General features: G+C 38.3%; 1 protein-coding gene across 1 annotated transcript; it reads left to right on the top strand.

Annotated features, from left to right (window-relative positions):
* The first annotated feature begins 12,358 nt into the window (after window positions 1–12,358).
* Window positions 12,359–18,558, top strand: c2h2orf50 (chromosome 2 C2orf50 homolog). The gene is made up of 3 exons (XM_046863202.1): window positions 12,359–12,841; window positions 14,733–14,772; window positions 14,884–18,558. The coding sequence occupies exons 1-3, from the start codon at window positions 12,612–12,614 to the stop codon at window positions 15,079–15,081; spliced, it is 468 nt and encodes a 155-aa protein (XP_046719158.1). The 5' UTR covers window positions 12,359–12,611; the 3' UTR covers window positions 15,082–18,558.
* Window positions 18,559–19,769: the final 1,211 nt, after the last annotated feature.

Below are 19,769 nucleotides of genomic sequence, written 5' to 3'. Positions count from 1 at the left end.
GGAAGGAAGATCTTGAGTGGCCTGCTGTAGAGCTCTGACCTCGGTGCGGTTGAACACCTTTGGGATGAATTGGAAAACTAACTGGATGCCAGGCCTCCTCAATTCACCTACATCAGTACCTATATCAGTACCTTTGTGGCTGAATGAGCACAAATCTACACAAGCACACTGCATATATAGTTGAGCATCTTCCCATTAGAGTGGAGGTTATTATAACAGCAAATGAAATGACTGATTATATTTTATTTATTTATGGCCACCAGGCAGGCATAACATGATGACCACCTGCCTAATATTGTGTTGGTCCTCTTTTGCTGCCAAAACAGTATCTCGTCTGTTGGATCAGACCATGGGCCAGCCTTCGCTCCTCATGTGCATCATAACCCTGTCGCTAGTTCTCCACTGTTCCTTCCTTGGAGCACTTTTGTTTTGGGGAACACCCCACAAGAGCTGCAGTTCTGGAGATGCTCTAACCCAATAGTCTAGACATTACAATTTACTCATGTCGAACTCACTCAAATCCTAACGCTTGCCCATTTTTCAACTTTTGAGGACATAATGTTCACTAATATTCCATCCACTAACAGGTACCATGATGAAGAGATAATCAGTGTTATAGACTTTAACTGTCATGATGTTAAAATGTCATATGCCTGTTATTCTGTGCCTGGTCGGTGTATTGACAGTGTAAGTATTCCGAGCCTTTTCAATTGAACTGTCTGCAGAACTTAGAGACAGGATTGTTGCAAGGCACAGATCTGGGAAAGGCTCCAAAATAATTCCTTCTGCACTGAAGATTCCCAAGCGCAAATTGGCCACCATAATTCTCAAATTGAAGAAGTGTGGCACAACCAGGATTCCTCTACGAGCTGGTCCCCTGGCCAAACTGAGCAAACACTGAAGAAGGGCCTTAGTAAGAGAGGTGACCAAGAACCTGATGGTCAATCTGACTGAGCTCCGAAGAGCCTGTATGAGATGGGGAAGTTCTCTGGAGAGACCGGAAAATGGCTGTTCATTGACGCCTCCCATCCAACCAGACCCAGCTTGAAAGGACTTGCAAAGAATAATGGCAGAAAAATCCCCCAATCCAGGTGTGAAAAGCTTGTTCCATCATACCCAAAAATAATTGGGGCTGTACTTGCTGCCAAAAGTGCTGCAACTAAGTACTGAGTAAAGGGTCTGAATAATTATGTACATGTAATATCTATCTATCTATCTATCTATCTATCTATCTATCTATCTATCTATCTATCTATCTATCTATCTATCTATCTATACAAATATATATATTTTATACATACACAGAGCTGTCATGGTTATGGCAGAGCTTCGATTAACTGTATCACTATAAAAGAGCAGACATTTAATGCTAAACATCACACCAGTAGGTGAGAAGTCACTCGTATCACTTATCATGTCTTATCTGTGCATTTGTGTGTATGATCTGTTCAGTCTTTTTTTTGATTGGTGTTATTTATATAAGTGATGTTCGGGTTTAAATTTCTGCTCCTCGGCTACAGTCAGCCAAATCTCTGCAGTAATGATGATATGGACATTCACCTCTCTGTACAGTAATGTATAATGATTGCCAATTGGGTCAGGAACACTACACTGTTTAGAGGTGCTATAATAGAGCGTATTTTGTGGACAATCCACAACATTAAACGTAAAAAATCAATCACTCATTTAAAAAAAATTTGGTGTTGGGAAATTGGTGCTGTAAAAGAGGAATAAAACACTGTGGCATGCTGTTGGAGGTAAATGCTTAAAGTTTCTTTCTCTCTGTTTCTGCACACTATTGATCTCATTTGTCATTACATAAACGAGCGGCATAGAGCAGTGAGTCCACCTGTGTGTGTGTGTGTGTGTGTGTGTGTGTGTGTGTGTGTGTTAATAAAGAATGGACATAACAAAGGTCCTGTGTTCCATCCAGATCTCCATCTCTGCTATCAAATGTTCTGATTTTTTTATCTTTTTTTTTTATTCACTTTGACGTCACTTCTGCTTTCCCTAATTTTAGAGCTGAGCCGGTAGGTTGTTGCTTAGTTACTGAGCCGTATGTTCAAGCTCCCTGTCGCCAGAAGACACTTGATGGAAACAAATAGGAAATGGTCACGTACATGCTTAGTGCGCACGCACACACATTTAGAATACTAGCATCAAGATAATCAGATGTACACAAATAGACCTGGAAGTTCAGCTCCTTCAGACTTTGCAGTGTCTGTCTTTGTCTGTCTGTCTTTCTATCTGTTGCTTTTTGGCTTCTCTCTGTCTTTCTTCCTGCCCACCTGTCTCTTTCTTTGAATCTCTGTCTGTCTGCCTCACTCTGTCGATTTCTATCCGTTTCTGTTCTTATTTGTCTTCTTTGTTGTTGTTTTTTTGTTTGTTTATTTATTCAAGTTTAGCGATTTCCAAGTTCTTGCTATTCCCAACTGTCTGTCTATCTCTGCCTCATTTATCTGTCACCCTCTGATTTGCTTTTTGTCTTTTTCACTGGGTCTCTTATTTTTTCGGTCTGTCTTTTTCACCGTCACACTCTCTTTACCACATTCTCTCTCTCTCTCTCTCTCTCTCTCTCTCTCTCTCTCTCTCTCTCTCTCCCCCACTCTCTCTTTTGCTCCCTGTCTGTCTGTCGCCCATTCTGTGCTTTTCTTTTTCTCTGTCTTATGTTTAATTACTGTCCTCAGCCCTGCAGAAGCCGAAAGCAAAAAGAGTGCTCTGTAATTAAAGAGACGATTAGCTGTAGCTATGGGATACAGCATGGCAGCGTCCCAATTCAATTCGAACCAATTCACAAACACACACACACACACACACACACACACACAGAGACTGACATGGGGTATTTCTGAACTCCAACCTGCTTGTAACCTTAAATGTCAAAGTTACAGATACACAGCACATTCTGTTTTATTTATTTCAAAATAATTTAATTATCTACAACAGTGGTAGATGAAGAAGACACAAACACAAGCCATTAAAAGTTAAACCAGTAAATGTGCTCCATTTAAACTTTCATTTGAGTAAAATAACAAAAGTATTTGTTTTTCAAATGCATTTAAGTATCCAAAGAACTATGGTTTATTATAGCTATAATAAATAACCCTATTATAATTTTTGTCACAAGACTCTTCACTTAATCAACTCAGTTTATGTGAAAAGACTATAATGTTACTCTTAGCACACCAATCTATTAATAGAATTATATTAATAAGTTAAACACTGATTGATATCTATTAAAATTATCATGTGCCCTAAACCTCCCTTTCAACTTCTTAAGAAATTCCAAGTAAATGAGGCCACAGGTGATGTGGCAATGAGTCAGGAGTTTCTTCAGCATTTATTACTCTCTAAATGTCCTGCTTGCTGTTAAACTGATGCTGGACTGTATGTTGGTGATAAGTAGATACCACCAAGTGGCAATCAAAACAAGTTAAAAACAGAGCACACACTCTACTCTGATTTGGTGGCTTGCTGCATGATTGACCAGTTTTTATTCACAGAAAAAAAAGAACGACTGATTTCGCAAATTGGGGAAACTTTCACTTTAACTTCACTACATTTCAACGTCAAATATCTTACTTTTTACTTAACTACAAATTGAAATAATTCTGTAAAGTACACATGTGAAAAAGCTACTTAAGTACAGTAAGGAATTACATTTACCTAAATACTGCCCACCACTGCATCTACAAATGCCTTGTTTTGAAAGGACTTTTATTTGGTGCAACACCAGATGGTGTTCCTGCAGAGGAACTATCCACTCCACAGTAGAAAAAATACTCACAACTTTCCTTCCTTCATCCTCTTTTTGTTCTTGCAGACAGACAGACAGATGTTTGTAACAAACTTTATTGATTCTTGTACAGTGAAGAAATTATGCTCAGTAAAAATATTTGTACTTTGTGAACCTCATTTCTAATATGTGATTTAATTTGAATCCAAATCTCTTTCCAATCCAGTTAACATAAGAGAGCGAGAAAGAGAGAGAGAGAGAGAGAGAGAGAGAGAGAGAGAGAGAGAGAGAGAGAGAGAGAGTTAACACATGGAGGCAGACAAGAGAGACATAAATAGATGGGGGTAAAAACCAGACATAGTGATACAGAAGAGAAAAGACAGAGTGAGTGAGTGGCAGAGAGTGAGAGATTGAGCGAGACCGAGGAGGAGAGTGAGATAAAGAGAGCAGTTGGGAGACATAGAGAGAGACAGAATGAAAGTGAAAGAGATTGAGGGAAATAGTGAAACAGAAAAAAAAGAGACAGACAAAGAGGGACAGATAAACATCTTGAGATATAGAGGCAGAGGGAAAGTAAGATAGACAGAGAAAGAGACATACAGACAAACAGAGGTTTTCTGGTTTGGTGGTTTTGCAGGCTCTTGTTTGTTGGACTGGAGTGCTTCTGGGCGAGATAATTACAGTCATCATCCCTCCATACTCCTGGAAAAAATAGCAATTGTGTAAGGGCTGTAGAGAGAGTCATTTTACTGCCGCGGCTCACCTAGAGATACACATTACATGCTCGAAATGGGGACGAGGTCAGGCTTTATCTGCGTGAGGGGTCGAGGGAGCAGACTTCACAAATTCTAGCTGGAAGATAAAAGGAACAATGACCTTTAGCTAATGAGTGTGTCCTTGTAGTCACTAAAGCTTATGTTTTGACTTTAAACATCTCCATTTAGCTCAGTGAGTAATTCTCCTGAACTTTCCTGCTGAGTATACTTTTATAGAATCTGCTGTAATTGTGTTTGTGTGTGTGTGTGTGTGTGTGTGTGTGTGTGTGTGTGTGTGTTTATCAGTCATTCAGTCTGCAACTCACTTAGTCTTACAGTCTCCTTTCGCAGTTTCTGGATATACAGGTCCCACGGATCAGTTTGCAGTCCCCTAACACCACAGTCTAGTCTACAAGACTTCAGTATTTAGGTTTTGCAGACTTTTAGGCTTTCAGCCTCCAAGTCATTCAGTCTACAGTTTTCATTGTTTTAGGTTTAATTTCAGTCACTCATCCAAAGGTCTCCCAGGGCTCAATTTTTTGAGTCCACATTCTTACTTTTAAGTCTCCATAAGGTCACTTTGCCATCCAGTCTTTCAGTTTTTCATTCCAGGTGACCCAATGTCCCAAGAAAACACACCTGAGATGGCATTAGGAAAAAACCTTTAGAGGAACCAGACTCAAAAGGGAACCCATTCTTATCTGGGTGGCACCGAATGTCCAATCAGCCCAGAATCTTCTAATCTCCTGACATTCTACTCTTCACATCTTTTAGTCTCTTGGCGATGCAATCTCTAGATCTTACACACAAACTTTTTTAAAAAACATTTATTTGCCTGACCACCTTTATATTGATCTCCAAGTCTTCAAGTAAAGTAAACTTCTTTTTACTTAGGTTGAGAGAATCTGATCATGCTCATTATGATTTCTAATTCTCCTTCTCTGAGTAAAACCGCACCATAAGTGTACTTATAGATTAGAATAATTCATATTACTGTTGATGCAATAGAACGCCATCATACCATTTTTATCACATTATGAGTCATGTATCCTTGTGTAAGTACGACAAATTTCATATTAATTTAGCATACTGTCTAACCTCAAGAACACACTTACACACGCACACACACTGGCTGAGGAAATTCTCGCAGGACAGAGTTAACAAGGACTATAAATCAGGAAAGTTTTCTCACCAAGAGAAGGTTGGATCAGTGTGTGTAGGAGGTGATGTTAGCCAAAGGCACATATTCTTATTGTGTTAATTAGCTGTCTTCAAAGACTAGATTACAGTCACACAGCACAGAATGAATACAGGATTGTTAGTCTCAAGTGTGGCTTCCATCCACCTGTTTGCATGCGAGTGAAAGAAAGAAACACGATATTTGAAACATGCTTACATGATGCACATGAACGCAGAGCTGTTAAAGTTGGCATATGGACCAGTTGAAAGTGTGATAAAGAAATAGAGGAGCAGATTTCTGGAACATGAAATATGTTTTAGCAGGTGTTGTTTTGGCTGCTTTTTGTTTAGACCAGAAATTTGCTCAGAACTTAGGCAACTTATAGTTTGTAAAGAAAATGTATATTAAATGACTTCTGTGAAATTTTTAAGCATGGATCACCAAATCAACAGATACCAACTATTATAACTTAACACTATTACTATCCCAATAAACACTGCTCTCAAAAAACTACCTATATAACACTCCCATAAAAAGGGGGGAAAGGAAAATGAGAAAAAGGAGGGATGCTCAGCTTTAGCATCTGGAGAATCCAAGAAGGGGCACCAGAGTTTGTCAAAGTTCTGTAAAGAAAAAGTAAATGATGGTTAATCTTTTCCAGTTTAATGCAGGTAAACACTTCTTCGAGACACCTATCAAGTGAAGGGAAGTGAGACTAGTTTGTGAGTGAGAGAGAGAAGTTGTGAAAAGATGTATAAATAAAACAGATCTTTGGTAAATCTTTGTACTATCTGACCTGTAGATCAGAACAAATGACAGGTAAATCATTGATTAATAAGAACCCACTTCATGTCATTCTGTTAAAAGAAAATAACACAATGTTTTGATGAACCCAGAGTTGATTATTTGAAGGTGAGGGTGATTCATTTCCTTAAACGGCACATCCTGAAGTGTTTAATTTCTCTTTTGTTTAATTTCTCTTTGTAACACATCTTACATTTAATGTTTTAAATCTTCTGCTTTTTATGTTACAGCTTCACATTTTATTTTTTTTAAGATTCAGAAGACACTAAAACTGAAAGTTCAGTTTCTTAATGTTAAAGCAAGCTCGGGCTCAAACTGGGAACCCTCAAGCTTCCACTGCTGATATTTCCGATCCTGAATGTAAGTGGGTATTTAGATGTATATATGAATTATTCACTACAGGAGAAATGGGGTTGTTTCTGACTGGGCTAATTGTTTGATCTGAGATCTTTTGCACCGTCAGAATGAAGTATTTGACACTTTACACAGTACGCTAATGACATCTCTGTTAGCTTCTGTAGTTGTTGCCATGGTAACATTGAAGCAAAAAAAAAAAGAGTGGAGAAGATTGTATGCTCTGTTGGAGCATTAAGAACCCTATGGAGCAAGGTTTATACGCATACTAATGTTGAAATTCAGTAAGTTTCTCCTCCTGTCATTTTGTCAACACTTTTTCCTGTTTCTCTGCAATAGTTGATTTGTTTCCTGCCTGTTGAACAACCTGGAGCAGTCAAAGTTCTAAGTTTCAGAGTGGGTGTGAGTTGTATGTGTGTATGAATGTGAAAGTGTGTGCGTGCTGAATCGGAAGTCTATCCTTCAGAAAAAATTGACTAATAGTTTTATACGAAACGTTCTCTGTGAAAACAGATCTAATAGTGGCCGTGTGAATAAGCTGCATTTAAAAACGGCTGGATTTTGAGATCTCTGGAGAGGCATTCAAATCGATACGCCAGATTGAAGGAGGCTTCAGAGTATGCGGTTTCTGTTTACTCTTTGAGGTGAGGAGAGAGAGGAAAAAAGAGAGAGGGAAGGAGAGAGAAAGAGAGAGATGGAGATGCTGAGAGTGTCAGAACCAGACCTCTTGACTGCTGGTGTTTAAAATAACTTACCTTCAGTATGATGTAAAGTTTGCAGCAGTTGTTATGAAATGTGAGCGTAAAACAAAAAGCTGAAACGATGCATCAGAATAATAAAGCAGACTTTTATATGCAACATGATTCACCTTCCGTTCTTTTTACCCTGAGGCAGAAATATACACATAAAAAAAACAAAAAAAAAACTAATCTAGTTTGGAATAAAGACAAACAATTTGGTAGGGTTGTGTAATGTAAAGAAATACATTTCTTGTGTCATGCTGTTGGAGAAAATTCATCAACTGGGTTGTGTGATGAAGTGAACTTACTGTTAATAAGTTTCCTATAACTGCATGTGCTGAAAGTGTTCTCTTTATCTTATACCACAGCAATTTGCCAACAATTACAGGTTTTTATTAAGGGTGAAACAAACTGCTATTTTTTGCATTTATAGTTGCCATTGTAGTTGGCGTTAGACAAAGAAACTTATAAAAATCTTATTTATGCAACTAAGCATTTGAGGATTAAAGGCCTTGCTCAAAGCAGTAGTGGTGGGATTTGAACTCACAATCTTTTGATCAGAAGTCCAACATCTAAACCACTGAGCGACCCGTTTCCTATATATTTAGATTTAATGTTGTAGAACGTCTGTAAAACTGTTGCGATTCCTCTTACTTGTCTTATAGCTGAAACAACCGTTCCCTCACCAGCCTCTCTATTTTCTCGGTCTTTAATTAAAAAAAAAAACCTGACAAAGAAATATAAAAATATTAGTGAGTCTGAGTGAGCTGTTTCTATGGAAATTATATAAACAGCATATTAGTCAACACCTTCACCAGCACTGTGATATAAATGCAAATATATTGTTTTACAGGACAGGATGTTGGCATTGGGTAGAGGATTAAATAAAATAAAATAAAATAAGCTGACAGCCTGAACATTTTAGCCTGAACACATACTGTACACACTTCAGTTCTCATAATGGCACTTGCTGTATTTGTGCATGTGTTAATCACAGGTGTGTGTGTGTGTGTGTGTGTGTGTGTGTGTGTGTGTGTGTGTGTGTGTGTGTGTGTTTTATCTCCTCTTCAGGTTGGGTGACACATTCTGACATGTGTATTATCCAAAAGTGAGTCAGTTGCTCTTGGCACATCACATCTGTACCCTTTATGTGTATTACATGGCAGACAAACAGCAACATAGAGGTCATTTTTTGTGCGCTAGTTACAAGACCCGAGTGCATGTCAGTGCTGTTTTTATACCGCTTCATCAAATTCTGCTGACTCAGACATCTGTACAATCCACGTCATGTCAAGGTACACAACTTGTGTGAAGTGTGTAGCAGGAGCAGAGTTTCTTCCTCAACAACAATGTATGTGAAAAGCAATGTTCTTGGATATTTGGAGTTTAAAATAATACACTACAAGCTATGTATTATATACTATACACTATACTATACCTTACACTGCAAACTACACTGTAAAATATATTCTGTATTACACTCGACAATACATGCTATACAATACACACTATACTACTCACTAAATACTAGTGTCAGGCCGTGCATTTCACACCTAGGCCTTCAGAGATGTCCTACCTCAGTCAATCCACCGCTTGATGCCATTATGACATAGAATGGCAATAGAAACCATCAATATTATAGAGAAACGTAGTAGAACAGAGCGTTGTGTCACAGACAGTGAGAATGAATGCAATTACAATTATATTAGGAAACAAGTGAACATTTTCCCCTCAAATTTGATGTGTTAAAAACAGACAAAATGGGCAAACGTAAAATTTTGACCGAATTTGACAAGGGACAAATTGTGACAGCTAGACGACTGAGTCAGAGCATCTCCAAAACTGCAGCTTTTGTGGGATGTTCCCGGTCTGCACTGGTCAGTAGCTATCAAAAGTGGTCCAAGGAAGGAACAGGAACAGACGACAGGTCGATGGTCATTGATGCACGTGGGAAGTGAAGGCTGGTTTGTATGGTCCGATCCAACAGACAAGCTGCTGTAGCTCAAATTGTTGAAGAGGTTAATGCATTTTGCATAATGCCTGATTGGTGTATACAGGCTCTTTTATTTATACAAACTTTGTCTCTGTTGTATACCTGCCTATATAATTAGTATATATGTAAAAGGTGATATTTTCTACATTAGTATATTACTTTGTATCATGAAAAATACATAAGTAAATGTATATTTCCTTCTAAATTTTGGTCAAAAAGCTTGTGCTTCCCAGTATCTAACTTACCTGTGACGGTTTAGTTCGACTGAATGATGTGAAACAAAGAATAAAGCGCCACCTGGTGAACAAAATATTGCAATACATTATTTCATTATTATATCCATGTGCAATTGTGGCAATTACTAATTGGCAGGAGGTGAAACTGGAGGTGGCAGAGTTGAAGATGCTGAGATTTTCGTTTGGAGTCAGAAATATGGACAGGATTAGAAATGATTTTATTAGAGGAACAGCGCATGTAGGCCGTTTTGGAGACAAGGTGAGGGAGGCGAGATTGAGATGGTTTGGACATGTGCAAAAGAGGGACATGGGGTATATCGTTAGGAGAATGCTGAGGATGGAGCTGCCAGGAAGGAGGAAAAGAAAAAAGCCAAGGAGGAGGATTATGGATGCGGTGAGGGAAGACATGCAGGTAGTTGGTTTGAAAGAGGCAGATGTAGAGGACAGGGGGGTATGGAGACGGATGATCCGCTGTGGCGACCCCTAATGGGAGCAGCCGAAAGTAGAAGAAGAAGATCCATATGTGCAGTTCAAGTCTATCTCTGATCTGTCAACTACATGAGGATTATATATACTATACCACTATACTTTATATACTACTTATATATACTATACCACATATACTATACCACGATTATATATACTATACCACATATACTATACCAGAAAGTTTGGACACACCTTTTCCTTAGGTGTTTTTTCTTTATTTGTAAAAATGTTTCAACATTTTACATTAATACTAAAGACTTTCAAACTATGAAAGAACATATTATTGAATTATGTAATAAACAAAAACCTGATTATGTTTTGTATTTATCATCCTGTCATCTGGAATGGTTTTCCAACAAAACAATGAGGAGTTCCCAAAGGCATTTGCACACCAGGATTGAGTGATATTCTGCCATTTTTCATGGCAAATCCTCTCAAGTTGGTTCAAGTTGGATCAGGAACACCGGTCGACAGCCACTTTCGGGTCTCTCCAGCAACATTCAATAGAGTTCAAGTAAGGGATCTTGAACATTCACAGAGTTGTCCCTAAACCCTGTGTTGACTTGGCTGTGTGCTTAGAGTTGTTATGAATGTGAACCTTTGGCACATTCTGAGGTACTTCACCCTTCACCCCTGATTGCACAGTTTGGCCAGGACCTCTTGAAAGAGTCCTGGTTGTGCCACACTTCTTCCATTTGAGAATTATGGAGGCCACTGTGCTCTTGGGAATCTTCAGGGCAGCAGCACTTTTTTGTAGCCTTCCCCAGATCTGTGCTTTGTAACAATCCTGTTTATGAGCTTTGTAGACAGTTCCTTTGACCTCCTTTGGTTGTTGTTTGGTTGATATGCATTGTCAGCTTTGAGACCTGCTGTAGAGAGGTGTGTGCCTTTCCAAATCACGTGCAACCAATTTAATTTACCACAGGTAGACTCCAGACGATTTGTAGAAATAGCTCACCAATGATCAAAAGAAATGGGAGGCACTGAGCTAAGTGTCACTAAGTGTCAAATTCAAACAAATCTAATTTTATGGTTGTATTGTGAGTTGTATGAACAAAATTGTAATCATCATCATCATTATCATCATCATTTCTAAATGATCAACACCAAAATTAATCCTTTTAAATGTAAAAAGGTTATTGGTATTGGTAGTAATTATAAAAAAATTAATTAAAAACAGTAAGCAGTGTGACTTTCTGAAACTGACAGTCTGTGTTTAGTTTCTAACATCTCGTCTTTCAAATGATCTCTTTCTGCCCCATTCATTCCCTTCAAACTTTAAAAGCCTCATTGTTCTCTTTCCGGACCGGATGTTTCACTTCCCCGTGAATGAACAAAGCGAAAATCCCTGCACCGGCCCGCTGTCTCTAGGGGCAACGTAGATACTAAGGAATCGGCTCCGTTTCTGATTCCAAACGTGGTAGTGGTGGGGAGGGTGAGTTTAGTAATGGAATCGACTCCGAGAGTCGACTCCGTGCAATACTATTTTTGTTGGCTATTGAAGGTAAAATTAAGGACTGATGAAAATTAACTCCAAAAGTATGTGACTTATTAGTTGTTATTGTTATTATTATTATTGTTGTTGGTGGTTTTAATTTACTGATTTATTTGTTTAATAATTTATTAGTTTTTTGTCAATTAAAACACTAGGTTATAATAGAAAGCAGTAACGTGTATTTGCAGGGATTAGTCAAAATGTGACAAAGTGAAATCCCCTGTGTTTTAAAACGAGAAATCATTTGGTATGAAGGACCAGAACGTTTTAACAGAAGGTCTCATTGTGCAGAGTGGGGTTCTTTGTGGTTACTTATCAGAAGGTCAGAGGTTGAAACATAATAGAGCGAGGCCCTTAACCTTCTTAGCTCTATGCGGAGCTGTGTCATGGCTGCTCCTGCACTCTCTGAACTCTCTGACCTCTCTGACCTCAACTTCTAAACAAGCTGAGAAATGTAAGGACGATATTTTAAACCCGCTGTAGTGGATGTGAGACACAATACAGACGTGTCCTCGGTTTTGTCAGAACAGGATCGTGCTGTTCTCCTTTAGGAATCGGCTGCTCGCTCGACTCTCGTAGAATCGATTCGGTGTCAGTCGGTGAGTCGACTCTGCGCTGTAGGTGTGAGTGAGGCCAGGGATGCGCGGGGGCGCGCGTACTGATTTCCGCGCTGTCATGACGACGGTGCCTCGAGCGCGGGATGAGTTACACCGCAACAGCTGCGCGGGATGAGTTTTATCGGGATTAAAGTCGACACGGTTTGTGTGCACGTGCTGGATTTTTTCCTAGCATAAATTAGAGCTCGTGCATTTTAAATCAAGAAATCGACATGGAGCGCAGAGTCAGCATCAGACGCGCCACTTCGGCCGGGTACCGCTTACCGGAGCGCCCCAGCGACGCCCTGGCCTCCCGGTCCTCAGTGTCGGTAAAGAGACCTCCGCAGAGCGCGCCTAAGAGCGCGAGCGAGCCGCAGCCGAACTCCGAGTACCGTGACCCGGTAAAGCAGGACCGTGTTTGGCGAGAGCTCGTGCGCGCGGAGAGAGACGGCCTTAAAGAATGGTAATGTAGCGATGCTTTATTAAACTCTCTCTCTCTCTCTCGCTCTCTCTCTCTCTCTCTCTCTCTCTCTCTCTCTCTCTCTCTCTCTCTCTCTCTTTTCTCATTCTCTCTGTTTTCACCGTTCCCTCTCTTTTCTCTTTTTCTTTGTCTCTTTTAACATTTGTGTTTCTCAATCTCTTTCACCCCCTATTTTTCACCTCTATCTCCTCTCTCTCTCTCTTTCTTTCTTTCACATCTCTTCCCTTCTCCTTTTTTTTCTCTCTTTCTTGTTGCACTTGAAGTGACACTCCGTTTCTCTGTTATCTGATACGCAGAGGTTCGCGGTTGAGCGCGTGCCCCGTACACGGTGTGCGTTACACGGTTGCTTGGTCCCGCGCGCGATCATAAAGCCGTGGATACTGTACACAAGACTGTACCCTGCTTCCTGCTGTGAACTCCACACTACCAACAAACACACAGCGTGTACACTCCAAACAAAACACTAAGAATGGGGAAGAGTAAACAAACTTTTTTTTTATTGTAATACACGATATGATGAGGGTTTTTTTATTTATTTCATTGAACTCACAAAACCAATAATGCTATAAGCTCATAATGCAGACTTCCAGCTTTTGGTCATGATCAGATGAACAGTAGATGTTACAGCACATTATATATCTGCTCCATCCTTCTTTTAAAGAGCTTCACAATAATCAAAGATTGTTGTTATTATTATTATTATTATTATTATTATTATTATTATTATTTGCAAATTCAAAATGCTCAGATAGCTGGAGTATTGTTCTGATTCCTGTCCTGCTTCCCCCCATCCCTCTGCTCACAATATTTTTGTTTTCGCACTGCCCTCAGGTACCCTCAGGTGGTTCATCATGTCTTGTGAGATTAGTTTTCTTAATTACCTCAGCAGTGTTTTGGAGTACGAGCCAAATGTGTTTGCTCTTCATGTAACCGTGTTCTTGTTTCCAGCTCTTCTGCAACCTCTTCTTCACATGTTTAAACTCGGAGCCAAACTTTGGACACATCTGGATTACATGAATTTATAATCTTTTGAATGGATATGTTTTTACTATGAAAATCTCTTAAGTGTCACCTTTATATTTGAGCTCTAACTTTCTAGAACACTGAGGTTGTATTTTTTGTATTAAGAGGTCATGCCTTATCGTCTCTTTCTTCTTCTGTCAACTATTCAAAGTTTTATTCTTCTCCTTCTTTAATAATAATAATAACAGGATGATCTTTGGAAAAAGTCCATTTCGATGTTGAGGATTGTAAAACAAGTGTAATGTCTGTTCGCTGCCTCCTCTGAGCAAAATTCTAATTTTGTTATATAAATAAATAAATAGAATAGAGGACAAAAATATAATATGCATTATATTAAATAGAATACAGTTGCAGTGAAATAAAAATAAATGAAAACTTGCATTTTAAAACAGTGTTTATAGTGTAATGATATTCGAAATCGAACCCGGAGTGTAAACATATTATATGTAGCATCATTTATATTCAGAAGAGAAGTGACAGTATGAGTTGATCATGACATTGAATGTGTAACATGAGCTGTGCTGTGTTACCTGGGACTTTTGTTTGTTAGACAGCAAGCAAGGTGTCTTTTATATCCAATGAGGACACAATTAATTTGCTTGGATGGGGATTAGTATTTTATTCTAACACACATTGCTGCATTTCAACGCCTCATTTTTAGAAATCGAAACTCTCCTACATGAGCAAATCAGAACCGGACCCTGTTACTGCCCTGTTTTAATCTCTAACTGAACAAGTTTCAAGTAATGGTACAAAGTCCTCTTGAGGAAAACCTTTATTACTATTTATATCTCTATTCCTTGTTTATTATTTACCTGTAATCTCCTTTTTATTATTTACCTGTTCTCAGGGAGAAGAACTGGAGTTTTCTGAAAGACTTTGATCAGTTGGTATGAAGTCAGTCTTCGTTTCATCAACAAGATTTCATCTTTTAGCTTCCTGTATGGCTTCAATTCTTCCAATTGCAACTCGTCTCTCATTTCATCTGTTCACTCTCTCAGGGGAACCCCAGGACGGAGACGCCGCTCCCCAGTTACGTGTCTCTGTACTCCGAAACGCTCCCCAACACCAGCAACCAGATGTTGGGCAGCCGCGTCTGCACCGAACTCGGCAAAGAGCTGATGCGAATGGACAAACTGTTAATGCTGACGACGAAGCACCATAAGACCAAACCGAGTCCCGAAATGCAGCCCTGCTGACGACGGCTCTCGAGGTCTAAACAAACACACACACACACACTCGTCGTTAGTCGAGAATAATTTTTGTTTTGAGAAGAATTTTTTCGCTAGTGAGTAAAATGTGTTTATGAAGCAGATTTTAAACTCATCTGCTCAAAATTAGAGAATAGAAGAGCTTTTATTTTTCACATATACATTACAGTGTAATTATTACTTAGCATATCCCAGCTTGCTTGCTAGGGTCAAAGCACAGGGTCAGCCATGATATGGAGCTTCTGAAGCACAGAGGGTTAAGGGCCCTGCTCAAGGGCCCAAAAGTTGGAATTTAGCAATACCAAAGGCCCCCAACCTTGCAATCAGTAACTCAGCACCTTAACCACTGATCTACCACTCCCCCTAATTATTGAACATCATTAACTGAACAAAGCATTCAAAATGGTGTAAAAATGGTAGCTATGGCTATGTCCCATTGCAGTGTCTATAACAACTTTAGCATCCTTATACCATTCTCCATATCTCTGTCTTTTCTGCTACAATGGGCCAAGGATGGTTATAGCTGCTATAACATTAACATATAACATATTATAACATACTGTAGTAATAATATCAACATGGCAAGTAATAACAGAAACTATCTTGCATCGCTGACATTCCACACTTGTAACTTTAAACGGATACAAAATTCATATGCTTGGTTTATTAATAAATAAATAAATACTAATTTGTAACCCTTATCATATGGCTGCTCTATGAAAAGAATAATCCATGAAAGGCACATTATCAGATTGCTAATAATTACTCAGCTTCATCACACTTCCCCGGTGTTGATTCATTTCCTTTTTTCTTAGCTAAAAATGCTTGATAGCGTTTTTCAGATTTAAATTTTAGGATTGTTAAAATAATCAAAAAAATTTCAGGCTGCTAATTTGACATTATAAAATAAGTCAAAGAGCTTTAATGTGAGAAATAAGTCATTTTTACACCATTATGTAGAGTTATTTTAGTAGTGTCCGTTTTGAGTCATTAAGGAAGGTTGAGCAGATGAAGGTCAACATGTTCTACTTAAAGGCCCAACAATTGCTCTGGGATTTTCAGTCACTGTCTGAACTTCTAAACAGGTTGTTTTCAGTTTTTGCTTTATCATATCATAGTTCGAAAATGTCTTCTAGACCTTTAACACCTCGTTCTTCAACGAAGGTTATGCGATAGTCTGTTACACAACTAAGCGATTATGAAAGCTGCATATATGCTTAAATATTAGTTCAGCGTTTATGAATTTAAAGTGCATTTATGTGCTCAGGCATATTGTAAGTTTGGCTTCTGTGCCAAGTTCTTTTAGTAAATCCGGTGCTATTGTTTTGCTCATGTGCTTATAGAAGTGTTTTCACTGAGGCTCATAAAACTATAACAAACCAAAGAACTGTGATTTATATATAATTTTGATTTGTATAACAGGCATTTAATGAGTCCATAACATGAAATTTTGAGCAATTTTTTAAAGCTATTTTTAAGCTTCATGTGAAAATGGCTTTAAAGGATTGTATTTGTTAATAATAGAGCATAGCTAAAGCTAACATGGCTGACACCTGAAGCTAGTTTCATTACGCTAAAATAAACACTCAGCCGACCCAACCAACTGAACCACAAATCACAATCCTGATATAAAATAATCCTTTTGAACTTGATCTATGAGATTACAACTCAAAGTTGCCATGGTGGCTATCATATATGATTTAATAAATTAAATCAGAAATCTGACTGTAATCTGCTTAACTAATGCAGCTTTATGTTTAAAGTTCTAGGAAACAATCCATTTTTTTATAATGGTGTTCAATACCTCATACAAGTATTTAGTGACCTTTAATGAGACACATGAAGCTCGACCCTAGTTTGAGCATCTTCAGGCTACATATCTAGAATAAAATTGTGGCAGAAATATGTTGTCCATTTCGTACAGCTTTTGCATCAAGCTTCTCAGTACCGCAGATTCCTTCCCCTTAAATGCAGAGTATGTAAGGAGCAGGAGATAAAGTCGTCCTTCAAACTAAAATTCCTGCACCCCTAAAGTTTCTGAAAGTTTTTGATTTGCACGTGTTGTGTAATGATGACGTGTGTACATCACGTTCAAATTTCATGTTTGACCATCACATACACAATATTACGAGGTGGTATCAAAAAGTTTCGACGCTAGTTTTGTAACACGCCAACAGACGGCAGCACAAGGCTGCACGCACAGTCACAGGGAGCACCGAACTTTATAAGTCAGTGTGCCAAAAGACATCGTCCTGTGTACATCAGGAGCTGTGCGACTGGTTCCTATTCTAACCAGGTACGTTACCACGTCTGCCATTCTGACCTCCTCACACGTGAGTTTCACGCAGGAAACAGCATGATCTCACTTCCACACCCACCTAACTTCACATATTTGGCGGCTGCAGACTTCACCCTCTTCCCAAAGATGAAGACCCAGGTCAAAGGTTGCCATTTTGACACCATTGTGGAGATCCAGCGTGAATCGCAGAAGGTGCTTGACACGCTTTTTAAAGAAGACTTCCAGGACACATTTCAGAAGTGGCAGGAACGCTGGGAGCGCTGTATTGATGTGCGAGGGGACAATTTTAAAGGTGATAGGTAAATAAAGTACATTCTTGTAAACAAAGCTAGTCTTGAATTTTGAATCTTGAATTTTAAAACTACCTCATATTGTTATTATTTTATTTGGATTCATGTTATTTGTACGTCTCTGTATGTCAGAAACTCGACACACCTGCAGCAACAGTGACAGTTAAATATAATTTGTACTTTTCCTCCACTGGTCTTATCACTGACACAGTTAACAGGTCGAACCTTGTTTTGTTTTTTTAGTTTTTTTTTCTTGGCTTATGTGAATGTCTTCGAGCATGTGGGCGTCCATATTTTAATGGCGTGTTGAGGCTTTCAGGGAGAAAAAGAATGTGGGCGACAGAGGAGGGATCACAGCGAGCGTCTGCCATGTTCATGTCTAATGTGTTCCACTGAAACAGCTCCGAGTTTGGCTTGACTCACCGCTCGCTGACTCACGCCTCCGTGGAAAACAGGTGCACACGAAGAGGATTAATCTGTTGATGAAACCCACGCTCACATCTGGGTTTTTTTTGTTGTTATTGTTAGACTATTATTAAAAGTATAGTGCAGTTTCTAAAAAAATAGGAATTAAGATTTTATCATTCTCTGCCAAATCTTAATAAAGGATCTCACAAACTCAAGTTTGGTGTGTCATTACTTTTTCCTCGGTAGAATGCTTCGTATGTGTTTCTACCCAAAATATTAGCACAAACCTAGAGGCACACAATTGTGTCGTATTTCTTTGTAATGAAATTTTCACTTGAGCTTGGGAAACCTGCCCCAACCTGACACAAAAACAACTCCATAAAAATATGCTTTACATGGAATGGAGTGGAAGATCTCCTGTTATAGAGCTCTGACCCTGTTAAACACCTTTGGGATGAATGTAAAAGCTGATTGTACCCCAGGCCTCCTCACCTCACCTACATCACTACCTGACTTTACACCCTTAGCTGAATGAGCAACAATCTTCATCACACAGAGGAACAGCTTTTCAAGAAGTGTGGTGGTTATTATAATGAAAAATGTTCAAAAAGAAGCCCATACTAATCTTATGGTCAGGTGTTTACAAATGATTGACCATATAATGTAAAGTTATATAGTGAGTGTTTTTGGAGGAAGATGCAGATATACAAGATCTTTAACACAAAGCTTTTAGTCTAATTTAAGCATCAACAACTATTTGCAAGTGTAGATTTAGCTCCATTACATACAATATAACTTTAACGTCAGGGTATCTAGCTAGCTATGATTAGCCACATGACCTTAACTACATGAACATCATTATTTATGAAATTTTAAAATGATCACATATGTTTCCACACTAAACAATTTGGTTTGATTAGCAGTCAGTGATTAGCAGCTAGTTATCTTCTTTATACCAATGAATACCTTTATCTCAGATGTAATGAGAAGATTAGAAGTAGTTTTTAAATAAAATAAAAAAACACGATTATTTTACAAGCAAAAAGTTAATCGTGAGAAAAATTGTTAGTATGATCTTTATTGTTTTATAAAAGCAGCCTTAAAAAGTATATCAGAGTAACAGCGCACTGAGTCCACTAGAGGGCGCTGTGGTAAACGGCTGAGATGGAGTAGGGGAGAAAATCCGTCCCACCATCAGTACAGTGTATTTAATCAAATATGCGAATGAAAGAACAAAAATAATTTCAGCTTTATTCAAAATGAAATCTTATTGTTTTTATTAATATATAAGTCCTCATGCAGCTGATATCTGCTTTATTTCTAATAATTAATTAAAACTTTTTTAGGTTAATAATTAAAGGTTCTGTACACACAAGTATAGAATATAATACTAGAAAACTCAACCTATTTCTGGTTTTGTAGTGTGTGTGTGTGTCTGTGTGTGTGTGTGTGTGTGTGTATATATTACCATTGTTACAAGTAAAAGCATAATTTCCTAAAGAATGTTTTTTATGTACTACTTATTTTGTTTAAAACCTCATTGTTACTTTTTATAGCAATATAATCAAAACTGATGTATCAATGTTGTAAAAAATTCTAAATAAACAAATGTACCGGATTATTAATTTAGCATAAATTGTACTTGTTATTACTATAATGCAATTATAATAAGACTGAAA

Source organism: Silurus meridionalis, chromosome 2, assembly GCF_014805685.1.
Source record: "Silurus meridionalis isolate SWU-2019-XX chromosome 2, ASM1480568v1, whole genome shotgun sequence".
Taxonomy (NCBI): Eukaryota; Metazoa; Chordata; class Actinopteri; order Siluriformes; family Siluridae; genus Silurus; species Silurus meridionalis.
Note: the sequence above shows the minus strand (reverse complement) of the source record. Positions and strands in the feature narration are given on the sequence as shown.